Here is a 27,971-nt window from a genome sequence, read left to right as displayed (position 1 = left end):
CAAATTAAAATAAAGATCAAGCAAAATATGGAAACAAATAACAAGAACAACACAAAGTCCCACCTTCTGTGGGACACAGTGAAAGCAGTCTTAAGAGGAAAGTATATAGCAATTCAGGCATATTTAAAGAAAGAAGAACAATCCGAACTGAATAGTCTAATGTCACAATTATCGAAATTGGGAAAAGAAGAACAAATGAGGCCTAAAGTCAGCAGAAGGAGGGACATAATAAAGATCAGAGAAGAAATAAATAAAATTGAGAATAAAACAATAGAAAAAATCAATGAAACCAAGAGCTGCTTCTTGAAAAAATAAACAAAATAGATAAGCCTCTAGCCAGACTTACTAAGAGAAAAAGAGAATCAACACACATCAACAGAATAAGAAAAAAGAAAGGAAAAATCATGAGGGACCCCATAGAAATACAAACAATTATTAGAGAATACTATGAAAACCTGTATGCTAATAAGATGGAAAACCTAGGAGAAATGGACAACTTCCTAGAAAAATACAATCTTCCATGACTGACCAAGGAAGAAACACAAAATCTAAACAAACCAATTACCAGCAAAGAAATTGAAGTGGTAATCAAAAAACTACCCAGGAACAAAATCCCCGGGCAAGATGGATTTACCTCAGAATTTTATCAGACATACAGAGAAGACATAATACCCATTCTCCTTAAAGTTTTCCAAAAAATAGAAGAAAAGGGAATATTCCCAAACTCATTCTATGAAGCCCACATCACCCTAATATCAAAACCAGGCAAAGACCCCACCAAAAAAGAAAACTACAGACCAATATCCCTGATGAACATAGATGAAAAAATACTCAACAAAATATTAGCAAACCGAATTCAAAAATACATCAAAAGGATGATACACCATGACCAAGTGGGATTCATCCCAAGGATGAAAGGATGGTACAACATTCAAAAATCCATCAACATCATCCACCACATCAACAAAAAGAAAGACAAAAACCACATGATCACCTACATAGATGCTGAAAAAGCATTCAACAAATTCAACAGCTATTCATGATAAAAACTCTCAACAAAATGGGCATAGAGGGCAAGTACCTCAACGTAATAAAGGCTGTATATGATAAACCCACAGCCAACATCATACTGAATAGCAAGAAGCTGAAAGCTTTTCCCCTGAGATCAAGAACAAGACAGGGATGCCCACTCTCCCTACTGTTATTCATCATAGTACTGGAGGTCCTAGCCATGGCAGTTAGATAAAACAAAGAAATACAAGGAATCCAAATTGGTAAAGATGAAGTTAACTGTCACTATTTGCAGATGACATGATATTGTACATAAAAACCCTAAAGACTCCACTCCAAAACTACTAGAACTGATATAGGAATACAACAAAGTTGCAGGATATGAAATTAACACACAGAAATCTGTGGCTTTCCTATACACTAACAATGAACCAATACAAAGAGAGATCAGGAAAACAACTCCATTCACAATTGCATCAAAAAGAATAAAATACTTAGGAATAAACCTTACCAAGGAAGTGAAAGACCTATATCCTGAAAACTATAAGACTCTCTTAAGAGAAATTAAAGAGGTCACTAACAAATGGAAACTCATCTGATGTTCTTCGCTAGGAAGAATTAAAATAGTCAAAATGGCCATCCTGCCCAAAGAAATACACAGATTCAAAGCAAAGCAATCCCTGTCAAATTACCAACAGCATTCTTCAACAAACTAGAACAAATAGTTCTAAAATTCATATGGAAACACCAAAGATCCTGAATAGCCAAAGAAACCCTGAGAAGGAAGAATAAAGTAGGGGGGATCTTGCTCCCCAATGTCAAGCTCTACTATTAAGCCACAGTAATCAAGACAATTTGGTACTGGCACAAGAACAGAGCCACAGACCAGTGGAAAGGAATAGAGACTCCAGACATTAACCCAAACATATTTGGTCAATTAATATACAATAAAGGAGCCATGGACATACAATGGAGAAATGACAGTCTCTTCAGCAGTTGGTGTTGGCAAAACTGGACAGCTACATGTAAGAGAATGAAACTGGATCATTGTCTAACCCCATACACAAAAGTAAATTCGAAATGGATCAAAGACCTGAATGTAAGTCATGAAAACCTAAAACTCTTATAAAAAAACATAGGCAAAACTCTCTTGGACATAAACATGAATGACTTCTTCATGAACATATCTCCCTGGGCAAGGGAAACAAAAGCAAAAATGAACAAGTGAGACTATATCACGCTGAAAAGCTTCTGTACAGCAAAGGGCACCATCAATAGAACAAAAAGGCATCCTGCAGTATGGGAGAATATATTCATAAATTACAGATCTGATAGAGGGTTGACATTCAAAATATATAAAGAGCTCACACACCTCAACAAACACAAAGCAAACAATCCAATTAAAAAATGGGCAGAGGAGCTAAACAAACACTTCTCCAAAGAAGAAGTTCAGATGGCCAACAGACACATGAAAAGATGCTCCACATCGCTTGTCATCAGAGAAGTACAAATTAAAACCACAATGAGATACCACCTCACACCAGTAAGGATCGCCACCATCCAAAAGACAAACAACAACAAATGTTGGTGAGGTTGTGGAGAAAGGGGAACCCTCCTATATTGCTGGTGGGAATGTAAGTTAGTTCAACCATTGTGGAAAGCAATATGGAGGTTCCTCAAAGAGCTCAAAATAGAAATACCATTTGACCCAGGAATTCAACTCCCAGGAATTTACCCTAAGAATACAGCAGCCCAGTTTGAAAAAGACAGATTCACCCCTATGTTTATCGCTGCACTATTTACAATAGCCAAGAAATGGAAGCAACCTAAGTGTCCATCAGTAGATGAATGGATAAAGAAGATGTGGTACATATACACAATGGAATATTATTCAGTCATAAGAAGAAAACAAATCCTACCATTTGCAACAATATGGATGGAGCTAGAGGATATTATGTTCAGTGAAATAAACCAGGCAGAGAAAGACAAGTACCAAATGATTTCACTCATCTGTGGAGTATAAGAACAAAGAAAACCTGAAGGAACAAAACAGCAGCAGACTCACAGAACCCAAGAATGGACTAACAGTTACCAAAGGGAAAGGGACTGGGGAGGATGGGTGGGAAGAGAGGGATATGGGTGGGGGAAAGAAAGGGGACATTACGATTAGGATGTATAATGTGGCGGGGGGGTGCACAGGGAGGTCTATGCAACACAGAGAAGACAAGTAGTGATTCTATAGCATCTTACTACTCTGATGGACAGTGACTGTAATGGGGTTTGTCAGGGGGACTTGGTGAAGGGGGTAGCCTAGTAAACATAGTGTTCTTCATGTAATTGTAGATTAATGATACAAAAAAAAGAAAAAAAAATAGTATGGGATTTTGACTTCAGGTCTATCGGATACCAAAGCTCATGTTAAATTAGTGAGCCCTGTAAACATCTACTGTAATACTTATGCTAGCAATACTGTGAATGTGTGCAGGCAGAGGAGAAAGCCATGTATCTGTTATGCTTTGCCAAGGTCACAAATCTTGGTGGGACTGCATTGCAACAATTTCCGTTTAGAGTCTCCATGGCTGCTTCACAGGTAAAACTTAATCTAAGCACTCCAGAGGTTAGATTATGCTCTGTCAAAATCAGCAAACCTCTTCCCCTGTCTATTTCTCCTTGGAATTAATTCTAACCTCTGGAGTTTCCACAGTCTAAAACTATTCATGGGGACAAACAATGCTGCATGACCTTCAGTTGTTTATGTTCAACAGAACTACAGGACTAGCTGAGAGTACCAAATCAGCTCCCAGATATCAGCGGTTGCTTTCTACTTCTTGGTGGGCTTATAGGTTGTGTCCAAGCTTTTGCAATTACAAACAATTCTGCATTGAACATCCTTGTTCATATGTTTTTCATATTGTTGGAAATGTATCTTCAGGGTAAATTTCTCAAGTTGGGATTCCTGGGTCAAAAAATACATGTATAATTTTGCTGGATAGTGCTAGCTATTGCCAAGTTCCCCTGCCATTTGGGTTGCATTCCCACCAATACTGTGCTAGAAAGGCTTTCTGCACAGCCTTAACAGAATGTGCTATCATACTTTCTAATTTTTGCCAGTCTGTTAGGTGAAAAAATAGTATGTGTGCTGTTTTAATTTGCTTTTAATTTTTGAATATTTGAGCATATTTTTCTCTGGTAAGTGCCGTTTTTCTTTTCTTTTTTCAATCTTCATTATTGAGTTTTTGATCTTTTGCCACTCAATTATGAGGAGTCCTTTAGGTATGAGGGATATTAGTCATTCCTCTGTGAGACATGTTGTACATATTTTCTTCTGGTTTGTCAATTGTCTTTTGATTTTATTTATGATGGTTTTTTGGCCATGAAAAAAGTTTATTTTTATGTATTTAAATTTATCAGTCATTTCTCTTAATGTTCTGTATTTTGGGTCCTAGACTTTTTCCTACAGTGAAGTTATAGAGGAAGTTATTCATGTTTTCTGCTATTACTTGTATGGTTTCATTTCTTACATTTAGATTCCACTCCAGTTGGAATTTATTTTTATGTCAAGCGTTAGGTATGGTTCTACTTTTATCTTTTTCCACATGGTTACCCAGTCGTTTCAGCACCTTTTTTGTAAAAGCCCATTTCTGTACCATTTTCTTGAGATGCCACCTTTATTAATATTCTTAATTTCCAAATAGATAGGGTCTAATTTTGGGCTTTCCCTATTCCACTTTTCTGTTTGTCTACCCATGCACTGATACCACACTGTTTGAATTATAGAGGCCTTATAGTGATGCCGGGGTTCTTGTTTGCGGAGCCGAAGAATGAACTTCACAGCCAAGGTAGGAGAGCAAGGTACAGGCTTTTATTTAGAGATAAAGTGAAAGGATAGAGCTCCCGGCTCATGCCAGGAGGGGACAAGAGAGTCCATAGTGGTGTGTTGTCTAGGGGATTTTATAGGCAGCTGAGGATTTTTCGAGAACATGGAAAAACTTAGGGGTGTGAACTTGTTAAGTGGTCCCTGAATATTTAGAATTAACTTAACACAAGTAACTTCCTCTGATAATTTCTCTCTGAGATACCAGCATCTTGGTCTGGGAGCATATGAAACAAGGCCAACTGCTCAGCCCCCAAGGTTGGCCGAGGTAATTGTTTGCTAAAGAGTAAGTTAAGAATTTCTAACGTCTTAACTTCTTGGGTATTAAAATGCAATCTTATCTTTAAGATGGAATCCTTCCTGCCTTTTACTGTGTTGTTTATGCCTGGGCTTACTTGCTAAATTAGTTGCCCAGTTTGCAAAATCACTTCATCAGATCTGAAGGAGGAAAGACAGCACATAGGCCTGGGCCTTTCAGTATGCTAAAGAGAACCTTACACATGATTATAAATGGTTAGCATAATAAAACATGTGCTACTCTTCTTTATCTGGGGAACATTAACTGATTTCACTGAAGAATGATTCTAGAGCTCAATGTTTAACCTAGAGTTTTAGTAGGGGGGTTTCCTTGCATGTAGTTACATTGCTCTGATGGCAAATATCTCGCCCTGCCCCCTCCAGAGGCCCTCACCCTACTCTGACTACATCCACAGTCCCTGTCTCATTCCCCCCTCTACAGATAGAGACCCTAGCTGCTGCTAGGGAGAGGGGGCGATGACCGCTCTGGTTGTTTCATGCTGAGAGGTGGTGCAGTAAGGGGTGCAGCTAGGTCTCCATCAGTGGTCATTCGAGAGGGCCTCAGAAGATGGGCACTTTTATTCCAGGTTCTATCTCCATTTGCAGTTTTGTGGCTTCTAGGCAAGATAGAACAAATTGTGTTATTAAGTTAAGTAGCAACATCTGGAGTTGGATTTTCCATTCTGGAAGGACAAACTTGATGAGATTAAGAATGCATGGTTGAATATGAGAACTAGAAATAGTAAAACTTTAATTGCAATGATAGGAGAAAACTAAAACATCTAGAGAATCATAGTCAGATATTTTGAAGAAGCTAGAATTCTGGATCTAGTTTACGTCTGAATTACTAGTATTAGGATTTAGTATCGATAAGGCTGCATTATTGAAACAATACTTTTCTCTAAAATCACCCTCATTTTTATTAGAAGTAACCAGATTAAGAAAATAATTAACACTTGGCTTTATTATTTGCAGAAGTGCAACAAGAAGAGCAATTGATTACATAGGCTCTTTTAAATGTGCTTTGCTGGAACTTTTTGTAAGGAATTTCAGATTGAACTTTTAAAGGCCTCTTGAGGCCAGAAAGCCAAGTAAGACTTGCCGTCAGGTTTTGCCTGCAGTACCTGTAGATTGGGGTGAATTCCTCTCTTCTCGAGGCTACCAAGACATCCTGAGGTTCCTGCACCTGCCAGGAAGTGACCTTCTTTACTTACCTGGTAAGGCTGCTGGGAACCCTGTAAGCAAGGTACCAGGCCAGTTCTTCCAAGGGGTTTTGTTGGCTGTATAAAGTCAACCTTAGTTCCTTAAAGCTGCTCATATCTGAGCTTTATGCATGTGTCTCTCACATATGACATTTCAGTTAAAGCTTTGGTAGTATAATCTGTGTTTTTAATTGGTCCTCTTACAAGGAAAGCAGGTTCTTATTGAATTTATGCAAATAAACATACTGCCATGAAATATAAAAATAGTCACTGAAAGTTTTTAAATTCTGGAGGGATCAGGTAGACAGAAAAATGAGTTTCAATTCTGCTTACAAAGATTAGTCATTTAATAAACTGCTTTCAGCTTAAGAGAAAAAGCTCAAAACACTTTATCAGCAACATCTGAAACAAAAAGCCACAAAATCATATCCCTTAGTTTACTTAATCTTATATAACCAATACCTGTTCTCCTGAAATCTAGTTCTTTACTAGTTAAGGAATAATAAAACAGTAACTATGAATGACAAAATACTTACAAATGACAATGGTTAAAGATCTGATGAGAGATTACTGTAAGACAGTTGACATAAGGAAATTCTGATATTTCTGTAATACAAAACATTCAGTAACAAAGTTTAGCATCATTCCTTTTGACAGTGCTTTCAAGGTAAATATATATCAGATAAATAAGCCAAATTAGCCAAATACTTTCTCCAATGAGAAAAAAATTCCTCTGACATATTCCAGGGGCCCTCTGGAAAATTAACTATTAGGACTTAAAACTATTAGGTATCTTAATGTTTAGTAACCACTGAGAAGCAGGCTATTGTAGACTGTTACACTAGCATTCTTTAGATTGACAAATTTATGAACATTTTATAATTTCTGTAACTATGAGCTTTACAGCACAATCTCTCACTAAACACAAAGTATATCTTCTTAACTTAGCAAAACTTTAAGGTTTTAGGTTACCACAAAGATTCTCAGGCTGTAGGTAGGTATACACACTGTAACACACAATTATTAGTAAGTTCACTTGCCACACTTATTTAGTTCACTCATTCCTAACAACTATGCTAGACTACTTACAAGACCTTTACTGAGTATTAGACAAAGTCAAGCCTCTAAGCATTTTGTTCTTGAAAGAGTTAGCAGATAACATCAACTTAAATGACTAGGTAAACTTAGGCAGCTGAGAACCACAAGGACATGTCAATTTCAGTTCAACTTGAATTAGCATTAATGCTGAATATTTTCCATTAGAATTCTCTGGAAGTTTTAGAATGTGCAATTTTCACAAGCGCTTGTCTCTAAATCAATTCCATTAATACCATCTGGAGGTAGAAAATCTTTCATCTACACGCTTAGACACACAAACATACAGACTGAGACATGACTACAGATAGCAACACTCTTCATAAAAAGAACATATACACAGATAGATAAACTTACACAGAGACTTGAGTTACTGATATCCAATTGCCTTTCCTTTTAGCTTATTTGACTAAAAGTATCTCAGTTTTCAAGAATACACTCTACAGGCAAGCAGTTTATATAACTGGGTTAAAGTTTAGATGGCCCCAGACTAACAGGGCTGATTAAGGCTCTGAACTGATAGGGACTGTGTGTCTGTCTTCAGGTGGCTGGAAATGAAATGCAAGTACAATCCTAGCTCCAGTCATTTAAAGCCAGGCTGTATTGCAGAAGATACATTTCTTCTGTTTCAGGGAGTCTAGTTTAAAAACCTCTCAATTTTTGAAGATAATGAACCCAATAAGTAGAATAGATTTCTACCAAAATAATTTAGAAAACTAGTTCCATGTTGTAGTCCATTGGGACTTTTGACTATTTTTATTGAGGCCAGGCTTGTGTGCAGAAGATAAAGCACTTTTTTTTTTTTCAGGGTCTGGTGATTAAAATTGCTCCCAGTTTTTTAGAATGCATGCCAGAGGCGTGTCTGGCTTTAAACTTGAAGAGGAAGCTCCCACCTGGAAGTGAGAAAAATAGGTGTGTGACACCTCATTGGCCTTTCTCTGTGAGGGCGTCCCCTCTCCTTGGAGCCTGGGTGACAGTGGTCAATCACCTCCTCTGCCAGGCCTACTGGATTTAACCACTCCTTACCAGCATGGTCTGCACCTTGCCTTGATTCCCCTCTTGCTTTCCCACTCAGCAAGAATCGCCTTGGAGCTCTGGATTTAGTGGGACCTTACCAGTGTGCTCCTATTGACGCCTTTGGGGAGTTTCCCTAGTTTTCTCTGCATAAGTTTTCCTTGAGCGCCCCCTGCCTGTCTGATAAGTGCAGGGACTGTGTGACTTCTTGCTGCCAGAGCCCTGATCTAAGTCACAAGCCTGTTTTGCTTTCCCGGGGCTGCAGAAAAGGAAATGCCTAGCCCCAGGATGACTGCCTCTAAGGAAAGGAGATAAACAGAATAGAGCCCTTTACATGTTGGTCTCAGGTTTCAGCTTGATTACTTTACAGACTTCATTTACATTACACAGGAGAAAGTGGCGCAGGCCTGAGAGGGCTTTGAATGGGGAGCAAGGGAGCTTTTTGCTAAGGCTAGAAATAAAATTCAGGGACTGCCACAGACATTTCGGGGGGTGCTGTCTATACTCTCAAACACCAGTTTCTGCCACTGCCCGGAAATTATCCTGCTAGTCACCCACTGTAAGAAATCTGATCTATGAGACAAGAGGTCAGGGGTCATCTGCGACTCTCGCATAGGCAGCAACCTAGCCTGAGGTTCACTCAGCACCGGGATCAATCAGCCGGAGCCGAGATCCAGGACTACTGTCTACCAGTCCGGTCGGCCCTCGGAGTTCACAGATTAGGATAGGAAAGTAGGAAATTGGCTCAGCCACTCCCCAACATTTCCGTCCATCTAGAGGCGGGGGATCAAGGAGCGGCAGACACCAGGAAACCTTTCACCCAAGACTTAAGACTCGTAGCCAACGCTAATCGTCTTTTAAGTGGCTAACGGGTGCCCAGACACATTTTTATGAGATAAAAAGTACAGCATTTAGTTAGGAATAAGAGCAGAGAGTGGATCTCCTACCTTGCGGGGGTGAGCATCGGGTTCTGTGAAACTGATGAAGTTAGAAGGGAGTTAGGAATGCCCCCTACCTCACTGAGGCCAGGGTGGCCTGAAGAAGCAGGTTGGGAGTCAGAGGCAGAGACAGAGAGGTGCTCCTCACAGATATCCAATTGGGCTGTCGGGGTCTGATTCCAGACACACGGGCCTTTGAGAAGCCGCTGAAGTGTAGCCTCAGCCTAGACTCTCTCAGTTGCCCACGGTTTTCCTCAGTCCCTCGCATCCAAGGAGATGCCTCTGAAAGGGAATCCTGGCCTCCACTCAGCTGACATTCCCGGCTCCCAAGGGAGACGGGGATCCACTGAGGGAGACACAGGGAAACCTGTCGCTTGAGACTTTGAGATCGGCAGCCAGGCTAGTCCCATTTAAGTGGCTGACAAGCGCCCGATTTTGTGTGCCATAGACAGCTTCCTTCTATAAGGACAACAAAAGAAAAGGTAGGCTTGGATGCTGATACTCACCTTCGAAGTTATCCCAGAGAAGCCCCCAAAGATGATGCCAGGGTTCTTATTTGCGGAGCCGAAGAATGAGCTTCACAAACAGCCAAGGTAGGAGAGCAAGGTACAGGCTTTTATTTAGAGATAAAGTGAAAGGATAGAGCTCCCGGCTCATGCCAGGAGGGGACAAGAGAGTCCGTAGTGGTGTGTTGTCTAGGGGATTTTATAGGCAGCTGAGGATTTTTCGAGAACATGGAAAAACTTAGGGGTGTGAACTTGTTAAGTGGTCCCTGAATATTTAGAATTAACTTAACACAAGTAACTTCCTCTGATAATTTCTCTCTGAGATACCAGCATCTTGGTCTGGGAGCATATGAAACAAGGCCACCTGCTCAGCCCCCAAGGTAGGCTGAGGTATTGTTTGCTAAAGAGTAAGTTAAGAATTTCTAACGTCTTAACTTCTTGGGTATTAAAATGCAATCTTATTTTTAAGATGGAATCCTTCCTGCCTTTTACTGTGTTGTTTATGCCTGGGCTTACTTGCTAAATTAGTTGCCCAGTTTGCAAAATCACTTCATCAGATCTGAAGGAGGAAAGACAGCACATAGGCCTGGGCCTTTTAGTATGCTAAAGAGAACCTTACACATGATTATAAATGGTTAGCATAATAAAACATGTGCTACTCTTCTTTATCTGGGGAACATTAACTGATTTCACTGAAGAATGATTCTAGAGCTCAATGTTTAACCTGGAGTTTTAGTAGGGGGGTTTCCTTGCATGTAGTTACATTGCTCTGATGGCAAATATCTCACCCTGCCCCCTCCGGAGGCCCTCACCATACTCTGACTACATCCACGGTCCCTGTCTCAATAGTACGTTTTCATGTCTAGTAAAGCTAGTCCCCCTCAGCTTTCCCTGTTCATTGCTTTCCTAAATATTCTTGCATATTTGTTTTTTTCTGCACTGCATTCTTACTAAAAGAGCATAACCTGAATTTAATGAGGAAACAGAAACCAAATTTGAGGGTAATTTTATAAAACAAGAGTCTAGTAGTCTTCAAAAGAGTTAAGGTCGTGAATGAAAAAGGAAGATAAAGGAATTTTCCAAGATTAAAGGAGCCTAAGGAAACATGACAAGTGAACTGTGCGCTCTTGGATGGAATTCGTCACGGGACACAAACAAGGGATGAGATTTGAGTGAGGACTGTAGGTTAGATAATAATAGCGCACTGATACTAATTTACTGGTTTTGATTGTACTGCATTTATGTAAGTGTAAGTCCAGGGAGAGGAAATTCCAGGGCAAAATACCTCTAAAAATTGAAATCAGTCAAAGGGAGAAAAATAAAGTTTAAAACCTGTTCATTGCTTACAAACTGCACTCCAGGGTCATCTCTCTCCTCTGCTCTGGAGGAAGTAAGCAAGCAAGCAAGCAAGCAAGCCCCTCCCTTTAACCTCTCTGGTTCAGACACACCCTTGGTTGCCCAGGTAATTACCCATTGATAAGAAGATGAACTTCTCTCCAGCCCTGAGGATATGCAAATGTACTAAAGCCAGGCAAGATATTCTGGAAATGTTACAATTTTACCCACAGTAATTTACAAATGTTTGAAGAAACTGGATAAAATATATATGGGAATTCTTTGTACTGTTTTGGTAACTGGAAAACAAAACCTGAAATGAATTCAAATGAAAAATAAAACATTAAAAATTCAAATCATATATAATAATTACATATAATAAATATACTCTATATAATACATATTCATTATGAGCATTTAAATATACAGATTATATATGTTTATATTGTATATTCATATATATATATATATATATACATTTCTTTATATATAAAGCCAATCTCTTTACCAAATGCAGGAGTTTCAGATTTGCAAATGGAAAGAGTGAAGCATATGGGTGAGTAAACCTAATCCTGATAGGGAGCATTTCCTATACTAGTTTAGGTTTAATTAAACTGTCCCTTCAAGAATTGGACTCATAGGAGGGTTGCAATGTTTTTTGATAGATGTAACAGCCACTTCTGACAAAGATTTTGGTTATTATTTGAGGGTGCAGGCTGAATGCCTGACTTATGATGTATTTGGGTGAGTAGCTGAACCAAGGGGAGGTAGGTGCTTAAAAGAAAAACAAAGGATTGTTGGTTAAACTGAAGATTTCACTTGAAGACCAACAAGATGACAAATAATCTCTTAGATGTTGAAGCATGTATTTTCCCTGAAAAATATGCTTTTCTGGCAAAATCTTGTGTCAGATCATATTATTGAGAGAGAAACTAAGATAAATATATGGAAGTATTACTTAATGTCTTATAGTACCAAAAATCTAAAGACCTGTAGCCAATTTAAAATTCCAACACTTGTAACTATGTAAACAATTGTGAACTTTTCAAAATGCACATGAATGTAAGTTTTATATACTATATGATGGGTAGATTTTTATGAATTTTCAGGCATGGTTATGGCAGTGGAAGAATTCTCTAATGTGAACAACTTCAATAAAAGACATGACTGAAAAACACTTGAAAAGGTCTATGGGAGAAGGGCCAACAAAGAAAGCAGGATTAAAGCACAGGAAGGGGAGTTCAAGACAGCACCATCCCAGGGGAGGCAAGAGGGGTTCTGTCAAGAGCAAGGTTATCAGTCCTGGGCAAGAGCAGGGATTGCTTTACCAGACTGGAAGAAAGGGGTTAAGGGAGCACAGAGGCTGTTGTTTCTGTTTGCTCTACATTGCTTCTCACTGCTTTTGGTTAACAGTCCCAAATGTATGTTTGCAGACACACTTCTTTCCATTCTGTGTAGTCTTGGTAGAAGTACTAATTAGAGGAGTGGGAATATAACCTAAGAAATGCCAGTTAGATTCTATTTGTCTTAGGAATTTGAAACTTGAAAAGAGAAACACGAAGGCAAATGATTAGAGCTGAGTCATTCTGATGACAGTGGCTCAAAGGACATTCTGACTTTCTCTAGTTATGCTCTCCCAAAACCTGTCTGCTTAGCTGTTCCTTAAGTTCTGTAAACTTTGTACTATCTTTACAAAAAATTGTATTTTGTTTGAGTTTCCAGTCAATTCTGTTTTGTGCAAATAAAGAACTGTGTGAAATACAGAAAGTGTACACACAAAAACCCTTTAGGTACTAGGTGAGAAGAGGAAGTCTGTTTTCTCTCACAGAGGCAAGTGGGTTGGATAGCTTGAAAAATGTGATGAAGTTATAGAAGGGAGCTGATCAAGGATAAGTATAAAGATCAAGGATAAGTTAAAAGACTGCTAATCAGTGCTGAAGGTCCAGCCAAATTTGCAGAATATGAATTTGTTGTGATTTCTTTCAGGAAATTAGGTGCAGAAAAGGAGAAAGGGTATAGTTGGACTGATTTAAAGTTAGGAGCTGGCAGAGAGTATGTGTCAAAACATAAAGTGAGGATATTAAAGGGCTGTCAAGGAAGGTGAAGGCTAATTCATGGGCTCTAGGCAGCACAGGCAAGGAAGTAAAGCTAAAAGGGTTGAAAGGGGGGGAAAGGGGGCATTGAGAGACTGAGGCTTGGGTTAGTTGAGAACAGACCAGTGAACAGAGAGAGATCTGAAAGTTTAAGAGGCTTCTCTATATATTTAGAAGTAAGAAAGTTTCAGGTGGTAAGATCCAGGTGCAGGTGATGAGGAGCTTTGAGAAGTGGAATATAGATTAAGGTTGTTAAAGCACCTTGAAGCCAAGGTGATCCACACAGCTACTGAAGTAGCCCATGATGATGTTAGGTAACTTGATAACTCGTTCACCTCAATTTTACTAATCAAATTCTGAAGTTTTTGGATTTGGGTTTTTTTTTAATAGTGGGATGTCAACATATTGATTTGAAAAATAAATTTATATATGAATATATAAATTCTTATGAGTAACTATTGCTGAATGTTTTTTGTCATTTTAGCTACACCTTTAGGAGATACTCCTATGTAGAACTTTAAATTATATTTTTGGACAATGTCATTATCCATAGTTTCATACATTTTATTTTTTTAATTTTAAAATTATTTATTTTGTGAAGTGATTTTATTTTTAAAATTTAAAAATTTTTTATTGAAGTGTAGTTTACATAGTTGACATACAATATTGTATTAGTTGCAGGTGTACAACATAGTGATTCAACAATTACCCTACTAAATGCTCACCATTGTAAGCATAGTTACCTTCTCTGAGTATACAAAGTTATTATAATATTTTTTACTATATTCCTTATGCTGTATTTTTTTTAATGATGACTAGGAGGTTGGTAGATGGCAACTGAAAAATGTAGTTCCCTTAAGAAAGAAAGACTAGCTACACTGTAACATAATGGCTAACTGTGCGGGTTCTTGGTTCTGCCTCTTTAACTGACTGTCTAACCTTAGTTACCCTCCCCTGAAGTAACTTATCTTTTTGTGCCTCAGTTTCCTCAACTACAACATGGGAATAATAGTACCTACCTCCTAGGGTCACTGTGAGAAATAGGATTTAAATAAAATGGGAAATACTGAGCACTTCATATATGTTTGCTATTATTAAGGGGGAGACAAGATACCTAAGTAAATGACAATACAAGGTAATCCTTTGGTATTACATATGAAACATATAGAAAGTAACTGAGGGGCATATAAACTATACTGGGGATAATCAAGGGAGTTTTGTGGTGATAGAGGCAAAAACAAAGAAGTCCAAGAGTTGGACAAATGGCACAGAAGTGGTCAGATCTGTTGAATGCTCATGGTATGGCAGGCACCGTGCTAGCTGTTATACAAATATTATCACATTTACTATTACATCTCTGCAGATAATTTATTTGTCTTTCACTGCGGAAAGCTCAGGGAGGTTCGATAACTTGGTCTTGGGCACAAAGGCATGGGATGAAATTGGGATCTTTACTTTAAAAAGTAAGTTTAAGTAGCACAAGAGGGACTCAGCAGAAGGAACTTCAAGGAAGTGTGAGATAAAATAGATGATCATTGAGCATAGTGGGGAGCTGGGAGAGTTGAAGATGCATTTGCAGGAAGGGATCAGATTATATAGGGTTTTTGCCCGCCGTATGAGAAGCCTGGACTTGAATCCCTGGGCAATGCCAAGGGAGTAAAGTATTTTAAGTAGGCCCTACAAAGTGAGTTGACACTAAGACCATGTTACCAAAAGCATGATGACAGCTAGATAGGTCATTCCCCATTTACTGAGCACCTGTATACTGGCTCCGGAGACAGGCAACGGAGGTGCAGCATGGAAGGGGCTCAGCAGGGGCAGGCTTTTCCTCCTGCCACATCGCCGACGTCTAAAGCCCTAGACTGGTTCCACAAGTGCCCTTTGCGCTCCTCGGGACGCGCGGGCTGGCTGTGTGCTCCAAAGGCTGATCACGACGCAGTGATCTGCGCTCTTCGGTGAGGTGTGACTGGACTGACCCAACCCCTTCAGCGCCACCTGGCGTCCGAAACCTTCCTTTCTCCAGCTTCGCCAACCCAGCTTGCATGCCGCCTACCTCCCGTCCCCAGCGGAGGCAGCAGCTTCCTTCCGGCTGCGCCACACGCCCGGTCACGTGAGTATGAGTTCCCGTGAGTTTAGGTCACGTGCTGAGCCCGACCTGCTTGGAGCTCGGCTTCCGGAAATCTGCGTGTGTGGGAGGGTGCGGTCCCCACGCGCGCCGGCTGAGCCTCACTGCAGGGCTGGTGAGGAGGGCGCGCCGCGGTCTGGCGGGGGTGGCTTGGGCTGCGGCCTCCCTGCGGCACAGCCGCTCTTCTCGTCCTTTTCGCTGCAGAACGGGACAACCCCCGACCAGGAGAGGACACCGGCGTCGGATCCCGTGTGGGAGCGGCCCTGGTCGGTGTAGGAGATCCGCAGAAGCAGCCAGAGCTGGTCACTAGCGGCCGACGCGGGCGTGAAAGGCTGGCCCCAGGGACGGGAGGGGAGGGCAGGCCGCCTGAGATGGCGCCCGGCCTGCGAGCGGGAGGATGGAGCCTCGATTACCTCAACATCCAGTGCGCCCCGCTGCTTCTGGTCTTAATCCCATCCCTTCTCTCCCTCGAAAACTCCACTGTGGTGGTCTCTTGGCACCAGGGCGCGGGCTGACCGTAGCCGCTGAGTGCCCCCACTCTGCCTGCTGCCCAGACGCGGAGTTCTTTGCCTGGTTTGGGGTTCTTAGCAATGCACCTGAATGGGGCAGATAGGTTTCCGCCGCGCCGGGGGATGGCTGTGGCACTGGTGAGGCGGTTCCAAGTTGGGACCTGGACTGAGTCAGGGGTAGAGCCGTCAGTATGTGGATATCCTTGTATGGTACTCCTCAGGGCAAGGACCCAAGACAGTCAGAACTGTGATTAAGTCCCATATGAATAGCACTTTCTGGATCAGAGTGGCAGTTTATTTTACCCTTTGTGATCCCTGTACAATGACGACCAAATAGGACTTGAAAATTCCTCCGGAAATAAAATAGCAAGTACTCGTTGACTCCTTGCCACTGTTTTGATGAGCTTTGGTGATGTCTTTGAATTGTTTGGTTTTAGTACCGTCAAAAATTACCACTTTCACATTCCAATACACGTCAACACACAGAGGTGAATGGGAATGGGTTCTTGTTTTGACACACAATAGATGCATAAAATATTGATACTACTGTACGTTTATTTTTTAAATAGCTACTACAGTTAATGCAGGAATTCTCACAGCAGACTATCTCTAGGACCCATGAAATCAAGAAACAAGTGGATGGACTAATTCGGGAAACTAAAGCCACAGACTGTCGCCTACATAATGTCTTCAATGACTTCCTTATGCTGTCCAATACCCAGTTCATTGAAAACGTGAGTTATTACTTAGTTACATCGAACTTACACGTAATACTTTTTTCAAGGAGCAGGAGTCACTGTGATACTACATAATCTATTAATAGGGTCCCTCCCAAATTTTGATAGACACAGTGGTTCTGGGTAATTGAAGCTTCTTTCTCTAGGGTTAATCCGTTTTTTAAAATCACTAAAGTGAAGAAAATATTTTTTTGCCAAGCCTTTAAAAAGTTTAATAATGAAATTTCCTTATATTCTAGTCTTTCCCTTAGTATTGAGAATAGCTAGCAGTTGTGCTGAGTTGTGTCGCACTCAACCCTTGTGCACATTCTGTAAGGAGAGCCATACACCTGCTCTAATCCTTTGGATACCAGCATGTGGCTGCAGTCACTGTGTCCATATGTTCTTATAAAGTATATTATAGGCCTATATGTTTACTTGGAATATTCTCATTAATGTTTTGTTGTTATGGCCAAATCTGGTACAGACTCATCCTTAAACAATTATTGAGCTTTAACCTGTGTGTGATTTTTTTTCTGTATATTGTATTTCAAAGTGGTAGGCCCTGGTAATACATAAATTAGAGCCTTTTTTTAGAGAAGATTACAGTTTTCCGTTACACTATAGTAATAGGGCTCAAGTGTGGCTGGAGCTCGGTGAGTGAAGAGGCTCTTAAGAGATGAGAATGGAGTGGAAACTTAAGTTGATCTGTATTTCTCATAGGGCGACTGACTATCAGCATTACTTAATTTGTGAAAAGATGATTTTGTTAAAGTTGGCTGTCTACTGAGACTGTTAGATGAACAGTAATAGGAAAGATTTTGAAAATGGAAGATTGTAAAAAGCCCCCAAGAATCAGGATTAAGATCAAATACTGTCTGTGGGTATCTTATGCATCATTGTGCATTTTTTGGTAGTTTGGGTTGAAATGCTACTGCTAGTAGCTTTTTGAGGTGCTATGTGTGAAATAAAGATCTTAATAAAATTCTTAGAAATCTCTTTGTCAGTAAGTTTAAAATATAATGAGAATTCTAGTAAACTCTGTAGTTATTTTCTGATTGTCTGTACAGAATGTCCATGCTTGGTCCTGAGCATCTTTCTTTTTGGAAGAGGAAGTTTACAGGATTCACCTCTACTACTGATAGATGCAGCCCCAGCAGGTTTTCACCAAGCTAAATTTGGTGTCCTCTTAAATGTACTTGTTGCTCTCATTCTGTTCCTTTTCTTGCCGAATTAGGTGCCCAGCTCTTCTCTGTAGTCAGTGTTGCAGCTCTAGATTGGGCAAGGAATAGAATTGGGAGGCTTCTTTTGTACCTGATGTGCCTGTATCCCCTTGGTACTCGATTGATACCTGATTGATCTTTGATGATGGGGGTGAGTGGGGATTACAAATTTCTCTTTCTGAATCACAGCCTTTAGGCCTTTTTTTTTCTCCAGCTGTTCTTTTTTGGCCAAGTTTTCTTAGATTCTGAGTTTTCCATGATTTAGTTTTTGTGGGGTTTTTTGTTTTCTTTACCTTTTTCTTCCTTTTTTTCTTTTTCTTTTTCTTTCTCTTTTTGTCTTTTTTATAATAGTTCTTTATTTCTGTTCACTTCTTGGATTCCGTTTTCCATCCATCTCTCCTGCCCCTTATGCCTCTTCCCCTTCCACCTGCCGCCAGAATTCCACACTAGATGGGCCTGTTGTCATTGGCAAATTTATCTGTTTCCCAGGCCTCATTATGCCATTACATGTTCTTTTCATTCATTTGTCGCAGAGCATGATGATGTGGCAGAGCTAATGCTTAATAGAATTCTGAAAAAAATCTACATATTGGAAATACATATGGCAGTGATTTGGCTTTTTATGTGTTTTCTTCAAACCCTGTCACTGGTACTCATTCATGTATTATACTTCTGACTTGAATGATGGTGCTATTTGGTTCATGGCAGTTTATTGGAAAGAAATTCAAAGTCAGGTTTCTGGATTTTAGTAATTAACCTGGAGTAGCTACCAGGTTTCAAACAGAATTGTGAAACTGAAGAATCAGGACTTTCTAGGGCAACAGAAATTAGTACCTTTAGTAAAGGCTCAAGAGAGGACTATGAATGAGGAGAAAGACTAGTTAACAGTGGCTAGTGCATAAATGTGTTATCAGAAAGGAGTACAATTCTTAAAGCTTCATTAATCTGTTAATTTAGGAATTTTGACCTGAAACATTGTGACCTAGTTAATGACTTCATTAGTAGCACGCCCCACAATTACAAGTCTACATTTTTGTATGTGATTTGATACATCAAACTCCCCTACTAAATCAAGCCCCATATTTTTGTTAAATGTTTTCCTTGGGCTCGGCACAAGCCTTATATGTGGGGACTCAGTGAGGATTTGGATGAAGGAATGAGAAAACAGATGAAAAGGGCCAGGGCTGTATCTGATCTGTTAAGAAGTCCCTGGCTTCTAGTCCCTTTTTCTCCAGTTCCCTACCTTCCCCTCTTATCTGGTTTCCCCAAATGAGGAAAAGATCCTTTGAGGGGAAATACCAAAAATTGTTCACAATTCTGGGAATAACTACCTGATTTTAAAATTACCAAAAAACGTGACGCTTTTGAGTTCAGCCTGTTAAGGGCAAAGGAATTTAGGGTTAATTATCTGCTGGGTACTGAGTACTTGAGATACATTGTCCAAGTCACCTTTGAAAGATCCCAGGGGATTCATGTATTTGTTGGTTTCTTAGATGTCCTGTTTAACTTTTCCAGCTGGAGGCTGCTGATGTGATATGAGGCAGTTTTTAAAGGTGGGCAGGAAAAAAAGTACGGTGTTGGTGCTGTTTACACTTCAGTGTAAAGCTCAACCTTTTAGGTGAATTGGTCTTGCTATTTAAAGTCTAAGGTGAACTTGGTAGCTGCTATGTATAGAAGTCTCAATTTTAAGATAAATATTTTTTTGTTCTTGTCTGACAATCACCCCCCACATTTTTTATTTTTATAGAACCATTAGGAAAAAAACCTAGAAAAAGAAGCAGCATCAGAAATTTCAGATGCTAGCCAGGAGGCTAGCATCTTTTTGGGGTATAGTCCGAATGCCTTGCAGACGTTGGGCTTTCAGATTTTTCCTTTCTTGTTAAAAAAGTAATGGACAGAGGTGGTGCCACGATGGCGGCGTGAGCAGAGCAGCGGAAATCTCCCAAAACCGCATATATCTATGAAAATATAACAAAGACAACTCTTCCTAGAATAAAGACCAGAGGACACAGGACAACATCCAGAACACATCCACACCTGCAAGAACCCAGTGCCTTGTAAAGGGGGTAACATAAAAGCCCCGGCCCAGCGGGACCCGAGCGCACCTCCCTCCAGCTCCCGGCGGGAGAAGAATAGGCAGAGCAGGAGGGAGACGGAGCCCAGGACTGTTGAACACCCAGCCCCAGCCATCCGGACCAGAGCGCAGACACAGTGCATTCGCGGGGCCCTGGATACTAGGGAAACAGGGCAGCAAGACCGGTGAGCGGGTACCAGAGGCCTGCTGCCGGAGGACATAAGAAAAGCAAGCGGCCATTTTTTTGTTTGTTTGTTTTGGCGAGCGCTTTTTGGAAGTCTTAAACGGATAGGGACCCCAATACTAGGTAAACAGGGCAGCAAGACCGGTGAGCAGATACCTGAGGCTGGGGCCGGAGAATAAAGAAAAACGAGCGGCCACTTTTTATTTATTTATTTTTATTTATTTATTTTTTTAATTTAAAAAAATTTTTTTTTTTTTTTTTGTGGTCGTTGTTTTGTTTTGGCGGGTGCTTTTTGGAACTCTTAAAGGGGCAGGGCGGGACACTTAATCCAGAGGTAGGCAATCCGGGGATCTCTGGGCACCCTAATCCCCTGGGCTGCAGGGAGCAAGGAGGCCCCCTACAGAGATAAATAGCCTCCCGGCCGCTCCCCCTCCAACGCAACTCCACCACTTTGGAGCAGCAGTGGGAGCCAGGCCACGCCCACAGCAACAGCTGCAATAAACTCCATAGCAGCTGGGCAGGCAGCAGAAGCCCTGTCTGTGTGCAGCTACCCAGTACAAGCCACTAGAGGTCGCTGTTCTCCCAGGAGAGGAGGACCACAAACCAACAAGAAGGGAGTTCTTCCAGCCTTCACTTGTCCCAGCTCTGCAAACTATTCCTATCACCATGAAAAGGCAAAACTACAGGCAGACAAAGATCACAGAGACAACACCAGAGAAGGAGACAGACCTAACCAGTCTTCCTGACAAAGAATTCAAAATAAAAATCGTAAACATGCTGACAGAGATGCAGAGAAATACGCAAGAGATAAGGGATGAAGTCTGGAGGGATTACTGAAAGGATCCAAGGAGGACAACACCAAGACACATAATAATTAAAATAGCGAAGATCAAGGACAAGGAAAGAGTTTTAAAGGCAGCTAGAGAGAAAAAGGTGACCTATAAAGGAAAACCCATCAGGCTAACATCAGACTTCTCCACAGAAACCCTACAGGCCAGAAGAGAATGGCATGATATATTTAATGCAATGAAACAGAAGGGCCTTGAACCAAGGATACTGTATCCAGCACTACTATCATTTAAATATGATGGTGAGATTAAACAATTCCCAGACAAACAATAGGTGAGGGAATTTGCTTCCCACAAACCACCTCTACAGGACATCTTACAGGGACTGCTCTACATGGGAGCACTCCTAGAAAGAGCACAGAACAAAACACCCAACATATGAAGAATGGAGGAGGAGGAATAAGAAGGGAGAGAAATAAAGAATCTCCAGACAGTGTATATAACAGCTCAATAAGCGAGCTAAGTTAGGCAGTAAGATACTAAAGAGACTAACCTTGAACCTTTGGTAACCACAAATTTAAAGCCTGCAATGGCAATAAGTACATATCTTTCAATAGTCACCCTAAATGTAAATGGACTGAATGCACCAATCAAAAGACACAGAGTAATAGAATGGATGAAATAGCAAGACCCATCTATATGCTGCTTACAAGAAACTCACCTCAAACTCAAAGACATGTACAGACTAAAAGTCAAGGGATAGAAAAACATATTTCAGGCAAATGAGCAAGAAGAAAGCAGGGGTTGCAGTACTAATATCAGACAAAATAGACTTCAAAACGAAGTAACAAGAGATAAAGAAGGACACTACATAATGATAAAGGGCTCAGTCCAACAAGAGGATATAACCATTCTAAATATATATGCACCCAACACAGGAGCACCAGCATATGTGAAACAAATACTAACAGAACTAAAGTGGGAAATAGAATGCAATGCATTCATTTTAGGAGACTTCAACACACCACTCACCCCAAAGGATAGATCCACCGGGCAGAAAATAAGTAAGTACACGGAAGCACTGAACAACACAGTAGAGCAGATGGACCTAATAGACATCTACAGAACTCTACATCCAAAAACAACAGGATACACATTCTTCTCAAATGCACATGGAATATTCTCCAGAATAGACCACACACTAGGCCACAAAAAGAGCCTCAGTAAATTCCAAAAGATTGAAATCCTACCAACCAACTTTTCAGACCACAAAGGCATAAAACTAGAAATAAACTGTACAAAGAAAGCAAAAAGGCTCACAAACACATGGAGGCTAAACAACACGCTCCTAAATAATCAATGGATCAATGACCAAATCAAAATGGAGATCCAGCAATATATGGAAACAAATGACAACAACACACTAAGCCCCAACTTCTGTGGGACACAGCAAAAGCAGTCTTAAGAGGACAGTATATAGCAATCCAAGCATATTTAAAAAAGGAAGAGCAATCCCAAATGAATGGTCTAATGTCACAATTATCGAAATTGGAAAAAGAAGAACAAATGAGGCCTAAGGTCAGCAGAAGGAGGGACATAATAAAGATCAGAGAAGAAATAAATAAAATTGAGAAGAGTAAAACAATAGCAAAAATCAATGAAACCAACAGCTGGTTCTTTGAGAAAATTAACAAAATAGGTAAGCCTCTAGCCAGACTTATTAAAAGGAAAAGAGAGTCAACACACATCAACAGAATCAGAAACGAGAAAGAAAAAATCACGACGGACCCCACAGAAATACAAAGAATAATTAGAGAGTACTATGAAAACCTATATGCTAACAAGGTGGGAAACCTAGGAGAAATGTACAACTTCTTAGAAAAATACAACCTTCCAAGACTGACCCAGAAAGAAACAGAAAATCTAAACAGACCAATTAGCAGCAACGAAATTGAAGCGGTAATCAAAAAACTACCAAAGAACAAAATCCCCTGGGCCAGATGGATTTACCTCGGAATTTTATCAGACATACACAGAAGACAATACCCATTCTCCTTAACGTTTTCCAAAAAATAGAGGAGGAGGGGATACTCCCAAACTCATTCAATGAAGCTAACATCACCCTAATACGAAAACCAGGCAAAGACCCCACCAAAAAAGAAAACTACAGACCAATATCCCTGATGAACATACATGCAAAAATACTCAAAAATATTAACAAACCGAATTCAAAAATACATTAAAAGGATCATACACCATGACCAAGTGAGATTCATCCCAGGGATGCAAGGATGGTACAACATTGGAAAGTCCATCAACATCATCCACCACATCACCAAAAAGAAAGACAAAAACCACATGATCATATCCATAGATGCTGAAAAAGCGTTTGACAAAGTTCAACATCTATTCATGATAAAAACTCTCAGCAAAATGGGAATAGAGGGCAAGTACCTCAACATAATAAAGGCCATCTATGATAAACCCACAGCCAACATTATATTGAACAGCGAGAAGCTGAAAGCATTTCCTCTGAGATCGGGAACTAGACAGGGATACCCACTCTCCCGACTGTTATTTAACATAGTACTGGAGGTCCTAGCCACGGCAATCAGACAAAACAAAAAAATACAAGGAATCCATATTGGTAAAGAAGAAGTTAAACTGCCACTATTTGCAGATGACATGATACTGTACATAAAAAACCCTAAAGACTCCACCCCAAAACTACTAGAACTGATATCGGAATACTGCAAAACACACAGAAATCAGTGGCTTTCCTATGCACTAACAATGAACCAACAGAAAGAGAAATCAGGAAAACAACTCCATTCACAATTGCATCAAAAAAAAATAAAATACTTAGGAATAAATCTAACCAAAGAAGTGAAAGACTTATACTCTGAAAACTACAAGTCACTCTTAAGAGAAATTAAAGGGGACACTAACAGATGGAAACGTGTCCCATGCTCGTGGCTAGCAAGAATTAATATCGTCAAAATGGCCATCCTGCCCAAAGCAATATACAGATTTGATGCAATCCCAATGAAACTACCAGCAACATTCTTCAATGAACTGGAACAAATAATTCAAAAATTCATATGGAAACTCCAAAGACCCCGAATAGCCAAAGCAATCCTGAGAAAGAAGAAGAAAGTAGGGGGGAACTCCCCAACTTCAAGCTCTACTATAAAGCCATAGTAATCAAGACAATTTGGTACTGGCACAAGAACAGAGCCACAGACCAATGGAACAGACTAGAGAATCCAGACATTAATCCAGACATATATGGTCAATTAATATTTGATAAAGGAGCCATGGACATACAATGGCGAAATGACAGTCTCTTCAACAGATGGAGCTGGCAAAACTGGACAGCTACATGTAGGAGAATGAAACTGGACCAATGTCTAACCGCATATACAAAAGTAAACTCAAAATGGATCAAACACCTGAATGTAAGTCATGAAACCATTAAACTCTTGTAAGAAAACATAGGCAGAAACCTCTTAGACATAAACATGAGTGACCTCTTCTTGAACATATCTCCCCAGGCAAGGAAAACAACAGCAAAAATGAACAAGTGGGACTATATTAAGCTGAAAAGCTTCTGTACAGCAAAAGACACCATCAATAGAACAAAAAGGAACCCTACAGTATGGGAGAATATATTTGAAAATGACACATCCGATAAAGGCTTGACGTCCAGAATATATAAAGAGCTCACACACCTCAACAAACAAAAAACAAATATCAAAATTAAAAAATGGGCAGAGGAACTGAACAGTTCTCCAAAAAAGAAATACAGATGGCCAACAGACACATGAAAAGATGCTCCACATTGCTAATTATCTGAGAAATGCAAATTAAAACTACAATGAGGTATCACCTCACACCAGTAAGGATGGCTGCCATCCAAAAGACAACAACAACAAATGTTGGCGAGGCTGTGGAGAAAGGGGAACCCTCCTACACTGCTGGTGGGAATGTAAATTAGTTCAACCATTGTGGAAAGCAGTATGGAGGTACATCAAAATGCTCAAAACAGACTTACCATTTGACCCAGGAATTGTACTCCTAGGAATTCACCCTAAGAATGCAGCAATCAAGTTTGAAAAAGGCAGATGCACCCCTATGTTTATCGCAGCACTATTTCCAATAGCCAAGAATTGGAAGCAACCTAAATGTCCATCGATAGATGAATGGATAAAGAAGATGTGGTACATATACACAATGGAATACTACTCAGCCGTAAGAAAAAAGGCAAATCCTACCATTTGCAGCAAAATGGATGGAGCTGGAGGGTATTATGCTCAGTGAAACAAGCCAAGCGGAGAAAGAGAAATACCAAATGATTTCACTCATCTGTGGAATATAAGTACAAAGGAAAAACTGAAGGAACAAAACAACAGCAGAATCACAGAACTCAAGAATGGACTAACAGGTACCAAAGGGAAAGGGACTGGGGAGGATGAGTGGGTAGGGAGGGATAAGGGGCGGGAAGAAGAAGGGGGTTATTAAGGTTAGCATGCATGGGGGGTGGGAGAAAGGGGAGGGCTGTACAACACAGAGAAGGCAAGTAGTGATTCTACAACATTTTGCTATGCTGATGGACAGTGACTGTAAAGGGGTTTATAGGGCGGCCTAGTATAGGGGAGAGCCTAGTAAACATAATATTCATCATGTAAGTGTAGATTAATGATACCAAAAAAAAAAAAAAGGCAGTTCATGTGTGGTGACCTCCAATGAGTTCTACACAAGGGTATAAAGGGATATAAAAGTGTAGGCAAAGGGCCTGTTTGTGTTTATACAGAGGATCAAAGCCTAATTTGGCTACCCTGAAAGTCAACTAAGATACGATATGAAAAACAACTTCCAACGTCAGCACTCTCTGGAAGACTCATGCCAGAAGATGATCATCAAAAAACCCCAACAAAGATCCACGCACTGCTACAGGTGTAGATGCACTCATCCCACCAGTTCCTGGACTTGCTATGGGAATGAAGAAGGAGATATCTAAGCTGGCCTGTGCATACAGTAAAACAACAAATTTGACTGGATCTATACTGTTGGAACTCAACCAAGAATTAGGAGAAGTGCAAATTGTAGCGCTCCAAAATCTTACAACTACAGACTATTTACTGTTAAAAGAACATATGGGATGTGAACAGTCCCCAGGAATGGGTTGTTTTAATTTGTCTGATTTCTCTCAGACTGTTCAAGCTCAGTTGGACAATATCCACCATATCATAGATAAGTTTTCACAAATGCCTACGGTGCCTAACTGGTTTTCTTGGTTTCACTGGAGATGGCTGGTAATTACAGGTATGCTTTGTTTATGTAACTATACTCCTATTATGTTAATGTGTGTGCGCAAGTTAATTAGTGGTTTAAAACCTGTACATGCTGATGTTACTCTACAAGAAGATATGTCAAAGAAATAATCAATCTTCCCATGTTTTCTTCCGCCTGCTACTTCTATAGCTTTTCTTCTTCCTTCCTAATTACAACCCTTAAATAGAATTCGTGCCTCATATCAAATTTACCAAGTATCATAATTCTTCCAAGTGGTAAAGATACCTCAAGACAAATGCTGGGCATAGAAGCCACAGGGCACTAATATGCAAAGAAGTAAAAAGCTAACCTTTTCAAACAATAAGGCTTCTCTCTCACTTACTAACTTTATATTTACCTGTATGGCTCCAGAATATGACTGGTTAGCCAGAGACGGGTAAGATTCCTCAAGGGAGGAACAACCTAAGACAGGCACAGTCGCAGGGGGGCCATCAGGTGAGAAATTGGGAATCAACAGAGGTGAGGCTTAGAACCTCACCCCCCCTGTTCTGAGAGAAATCTTGTGCATACGTGGATGTTTTATTGCCCTTGTCTAGCTTGGATTAACACATAGTCTACAGGCACTCACCTGATCATCTACATTTGCTCTCTTACAACACTAAACTATGTTTTCTTCCTTTACCTTGTATCTACCTACCACTTCAGCATTTTATTAAAAATAATAATAATAAAGAGAGAAATGTGGTATCCACATGTATATCAAGTATAAAAATCAAATGAGTATTCATATTTGAACTGATTGTTTATAGTTCATAATGCATGAGCAAAACCAAACGTTTCTGTGATGACTGCCCTTGTACTGTTCACCATGTAACTTATTCACTATGTAAGAATTTGTTCTCCATGTAAGAACTTTTTCGTTGTGCTTCAGAAGATTGGAGACTAACAAAAGTTAGGCTTGGGGTGGATTAATGATTGTGCATTGAGCATTGACTCCCCTATACAGAATTTTATTGTTGTTAACAACCATTTGATCAATAAATATGAGAGATGCCCTCTCAAAAAAAAAAAAATAATGGACACTCTTTGTAGGAAGGATTGACATAGTTAAAAGTATGAAAGTGTAAAAGAGACATATCATTGAAAGTTTTGGCCTTTCTTTCTAGTCTTTGTTTCTTTTTACTTTAACCTTTTCTTTCCACACCCCATCTCTCTCTCTCTCTCTCTCTCTCTCTCTGTGTGTGTATGTGTATACATATATATATATTATTGTTTTTGTAGGCGTCATTTTTCTTAATATTAACTTATAAGTCTTTTATCACGTCTTTAAGACTTGTGAACTTAGTTGTTCTTAATTCCTTTATATGACTGTCATAATTTAACAAGCCTTCGATATCAAATTCTTTGATGAAATTTCATATGTCTATGAAAAAATGGGTAATAGCCACACTGCTAATAATACACATCACCCTGCATTGTCAGATTTTAATAATTTGCCATATTTGCACCAAAGGAACCAACTCCCTATTTTTATTTTTGCCTTAACTCTACACATTTTGGGTGAGGGTTCCTTTGTATCTCTACCTTTTTATTCTTCCTGCCTAGTGTGGATACATCTGTATGGCTGTGTAGGAGTGCATGTTGTGTAGGCTGAGGTAGAGGTTATGTTTTGTGTTTTTCCCTTTTCACTGA

At 40.0% G+C, this 27,971-nt stretch overlaps 1 protein-coding gene and 1 long non-coding RNA gene across 2 annotated transcripts in view; one reads left to right on the top strand and one right to left on the bottom strand.

Moving 5' to 3' along the window:
* Nucleotides 1-5,165: 5,165 nt before the first annotated feature.
* On the bottom strand, nucleotides 5,166-10,741 carry LOC130684496 (uncharacterized). The gene is made up of 3 exons (XR_008998774.1): nucleotides 9,938-10,741; nucleotides 6,921-6,990; nucleotides 5,166-5,799 (listed from the first exon to the last, which is right to left on the bottom strand). It is a non-coding gene; the product is annotated as an uncharacterized LOC130684496 (long non-coding RNA).
* A 4,740-nt stretch (nucleotides 10,742-15,481) lies between these two features.
* LOC130684560 (WASH complex subunit 2-like) overlaps nucleotides 15,482-27,971 on the top strand; it is a 74,949-nt gene continuing 62,459 nt past the window's right edge. Inside the window, 2 exon segments of the mRNA XM_057505803.1 lie at nucleotides 15,482-15,814; nucleotides 16,569-16,733. Of these exon segments, the coding sequence (XP_057361786.1) occupies nucleotides 15,482-15,814; nucleotides 16,569-16,733 (498 nt within the window).

The sequence above is a fragment of the Manis pentadactyla genome, chromosome 8, assembly GCF_030020395.1.
Source record: "Manis pentadactyla isolate mManPen7 chromosome 8, mManPen7.hap1, whole genome shotgun sequence".
Lineage (NCBI taxonomy): Eukaryota > Metazoa > Chordata > Mammalia > Pholidota > Manidae > Manis > Manis pentadactyla.
Note: the sequence above shows the minus strand (reverse complement) of the source record. Positions and strands in the feature narration are given on the sequence as shown.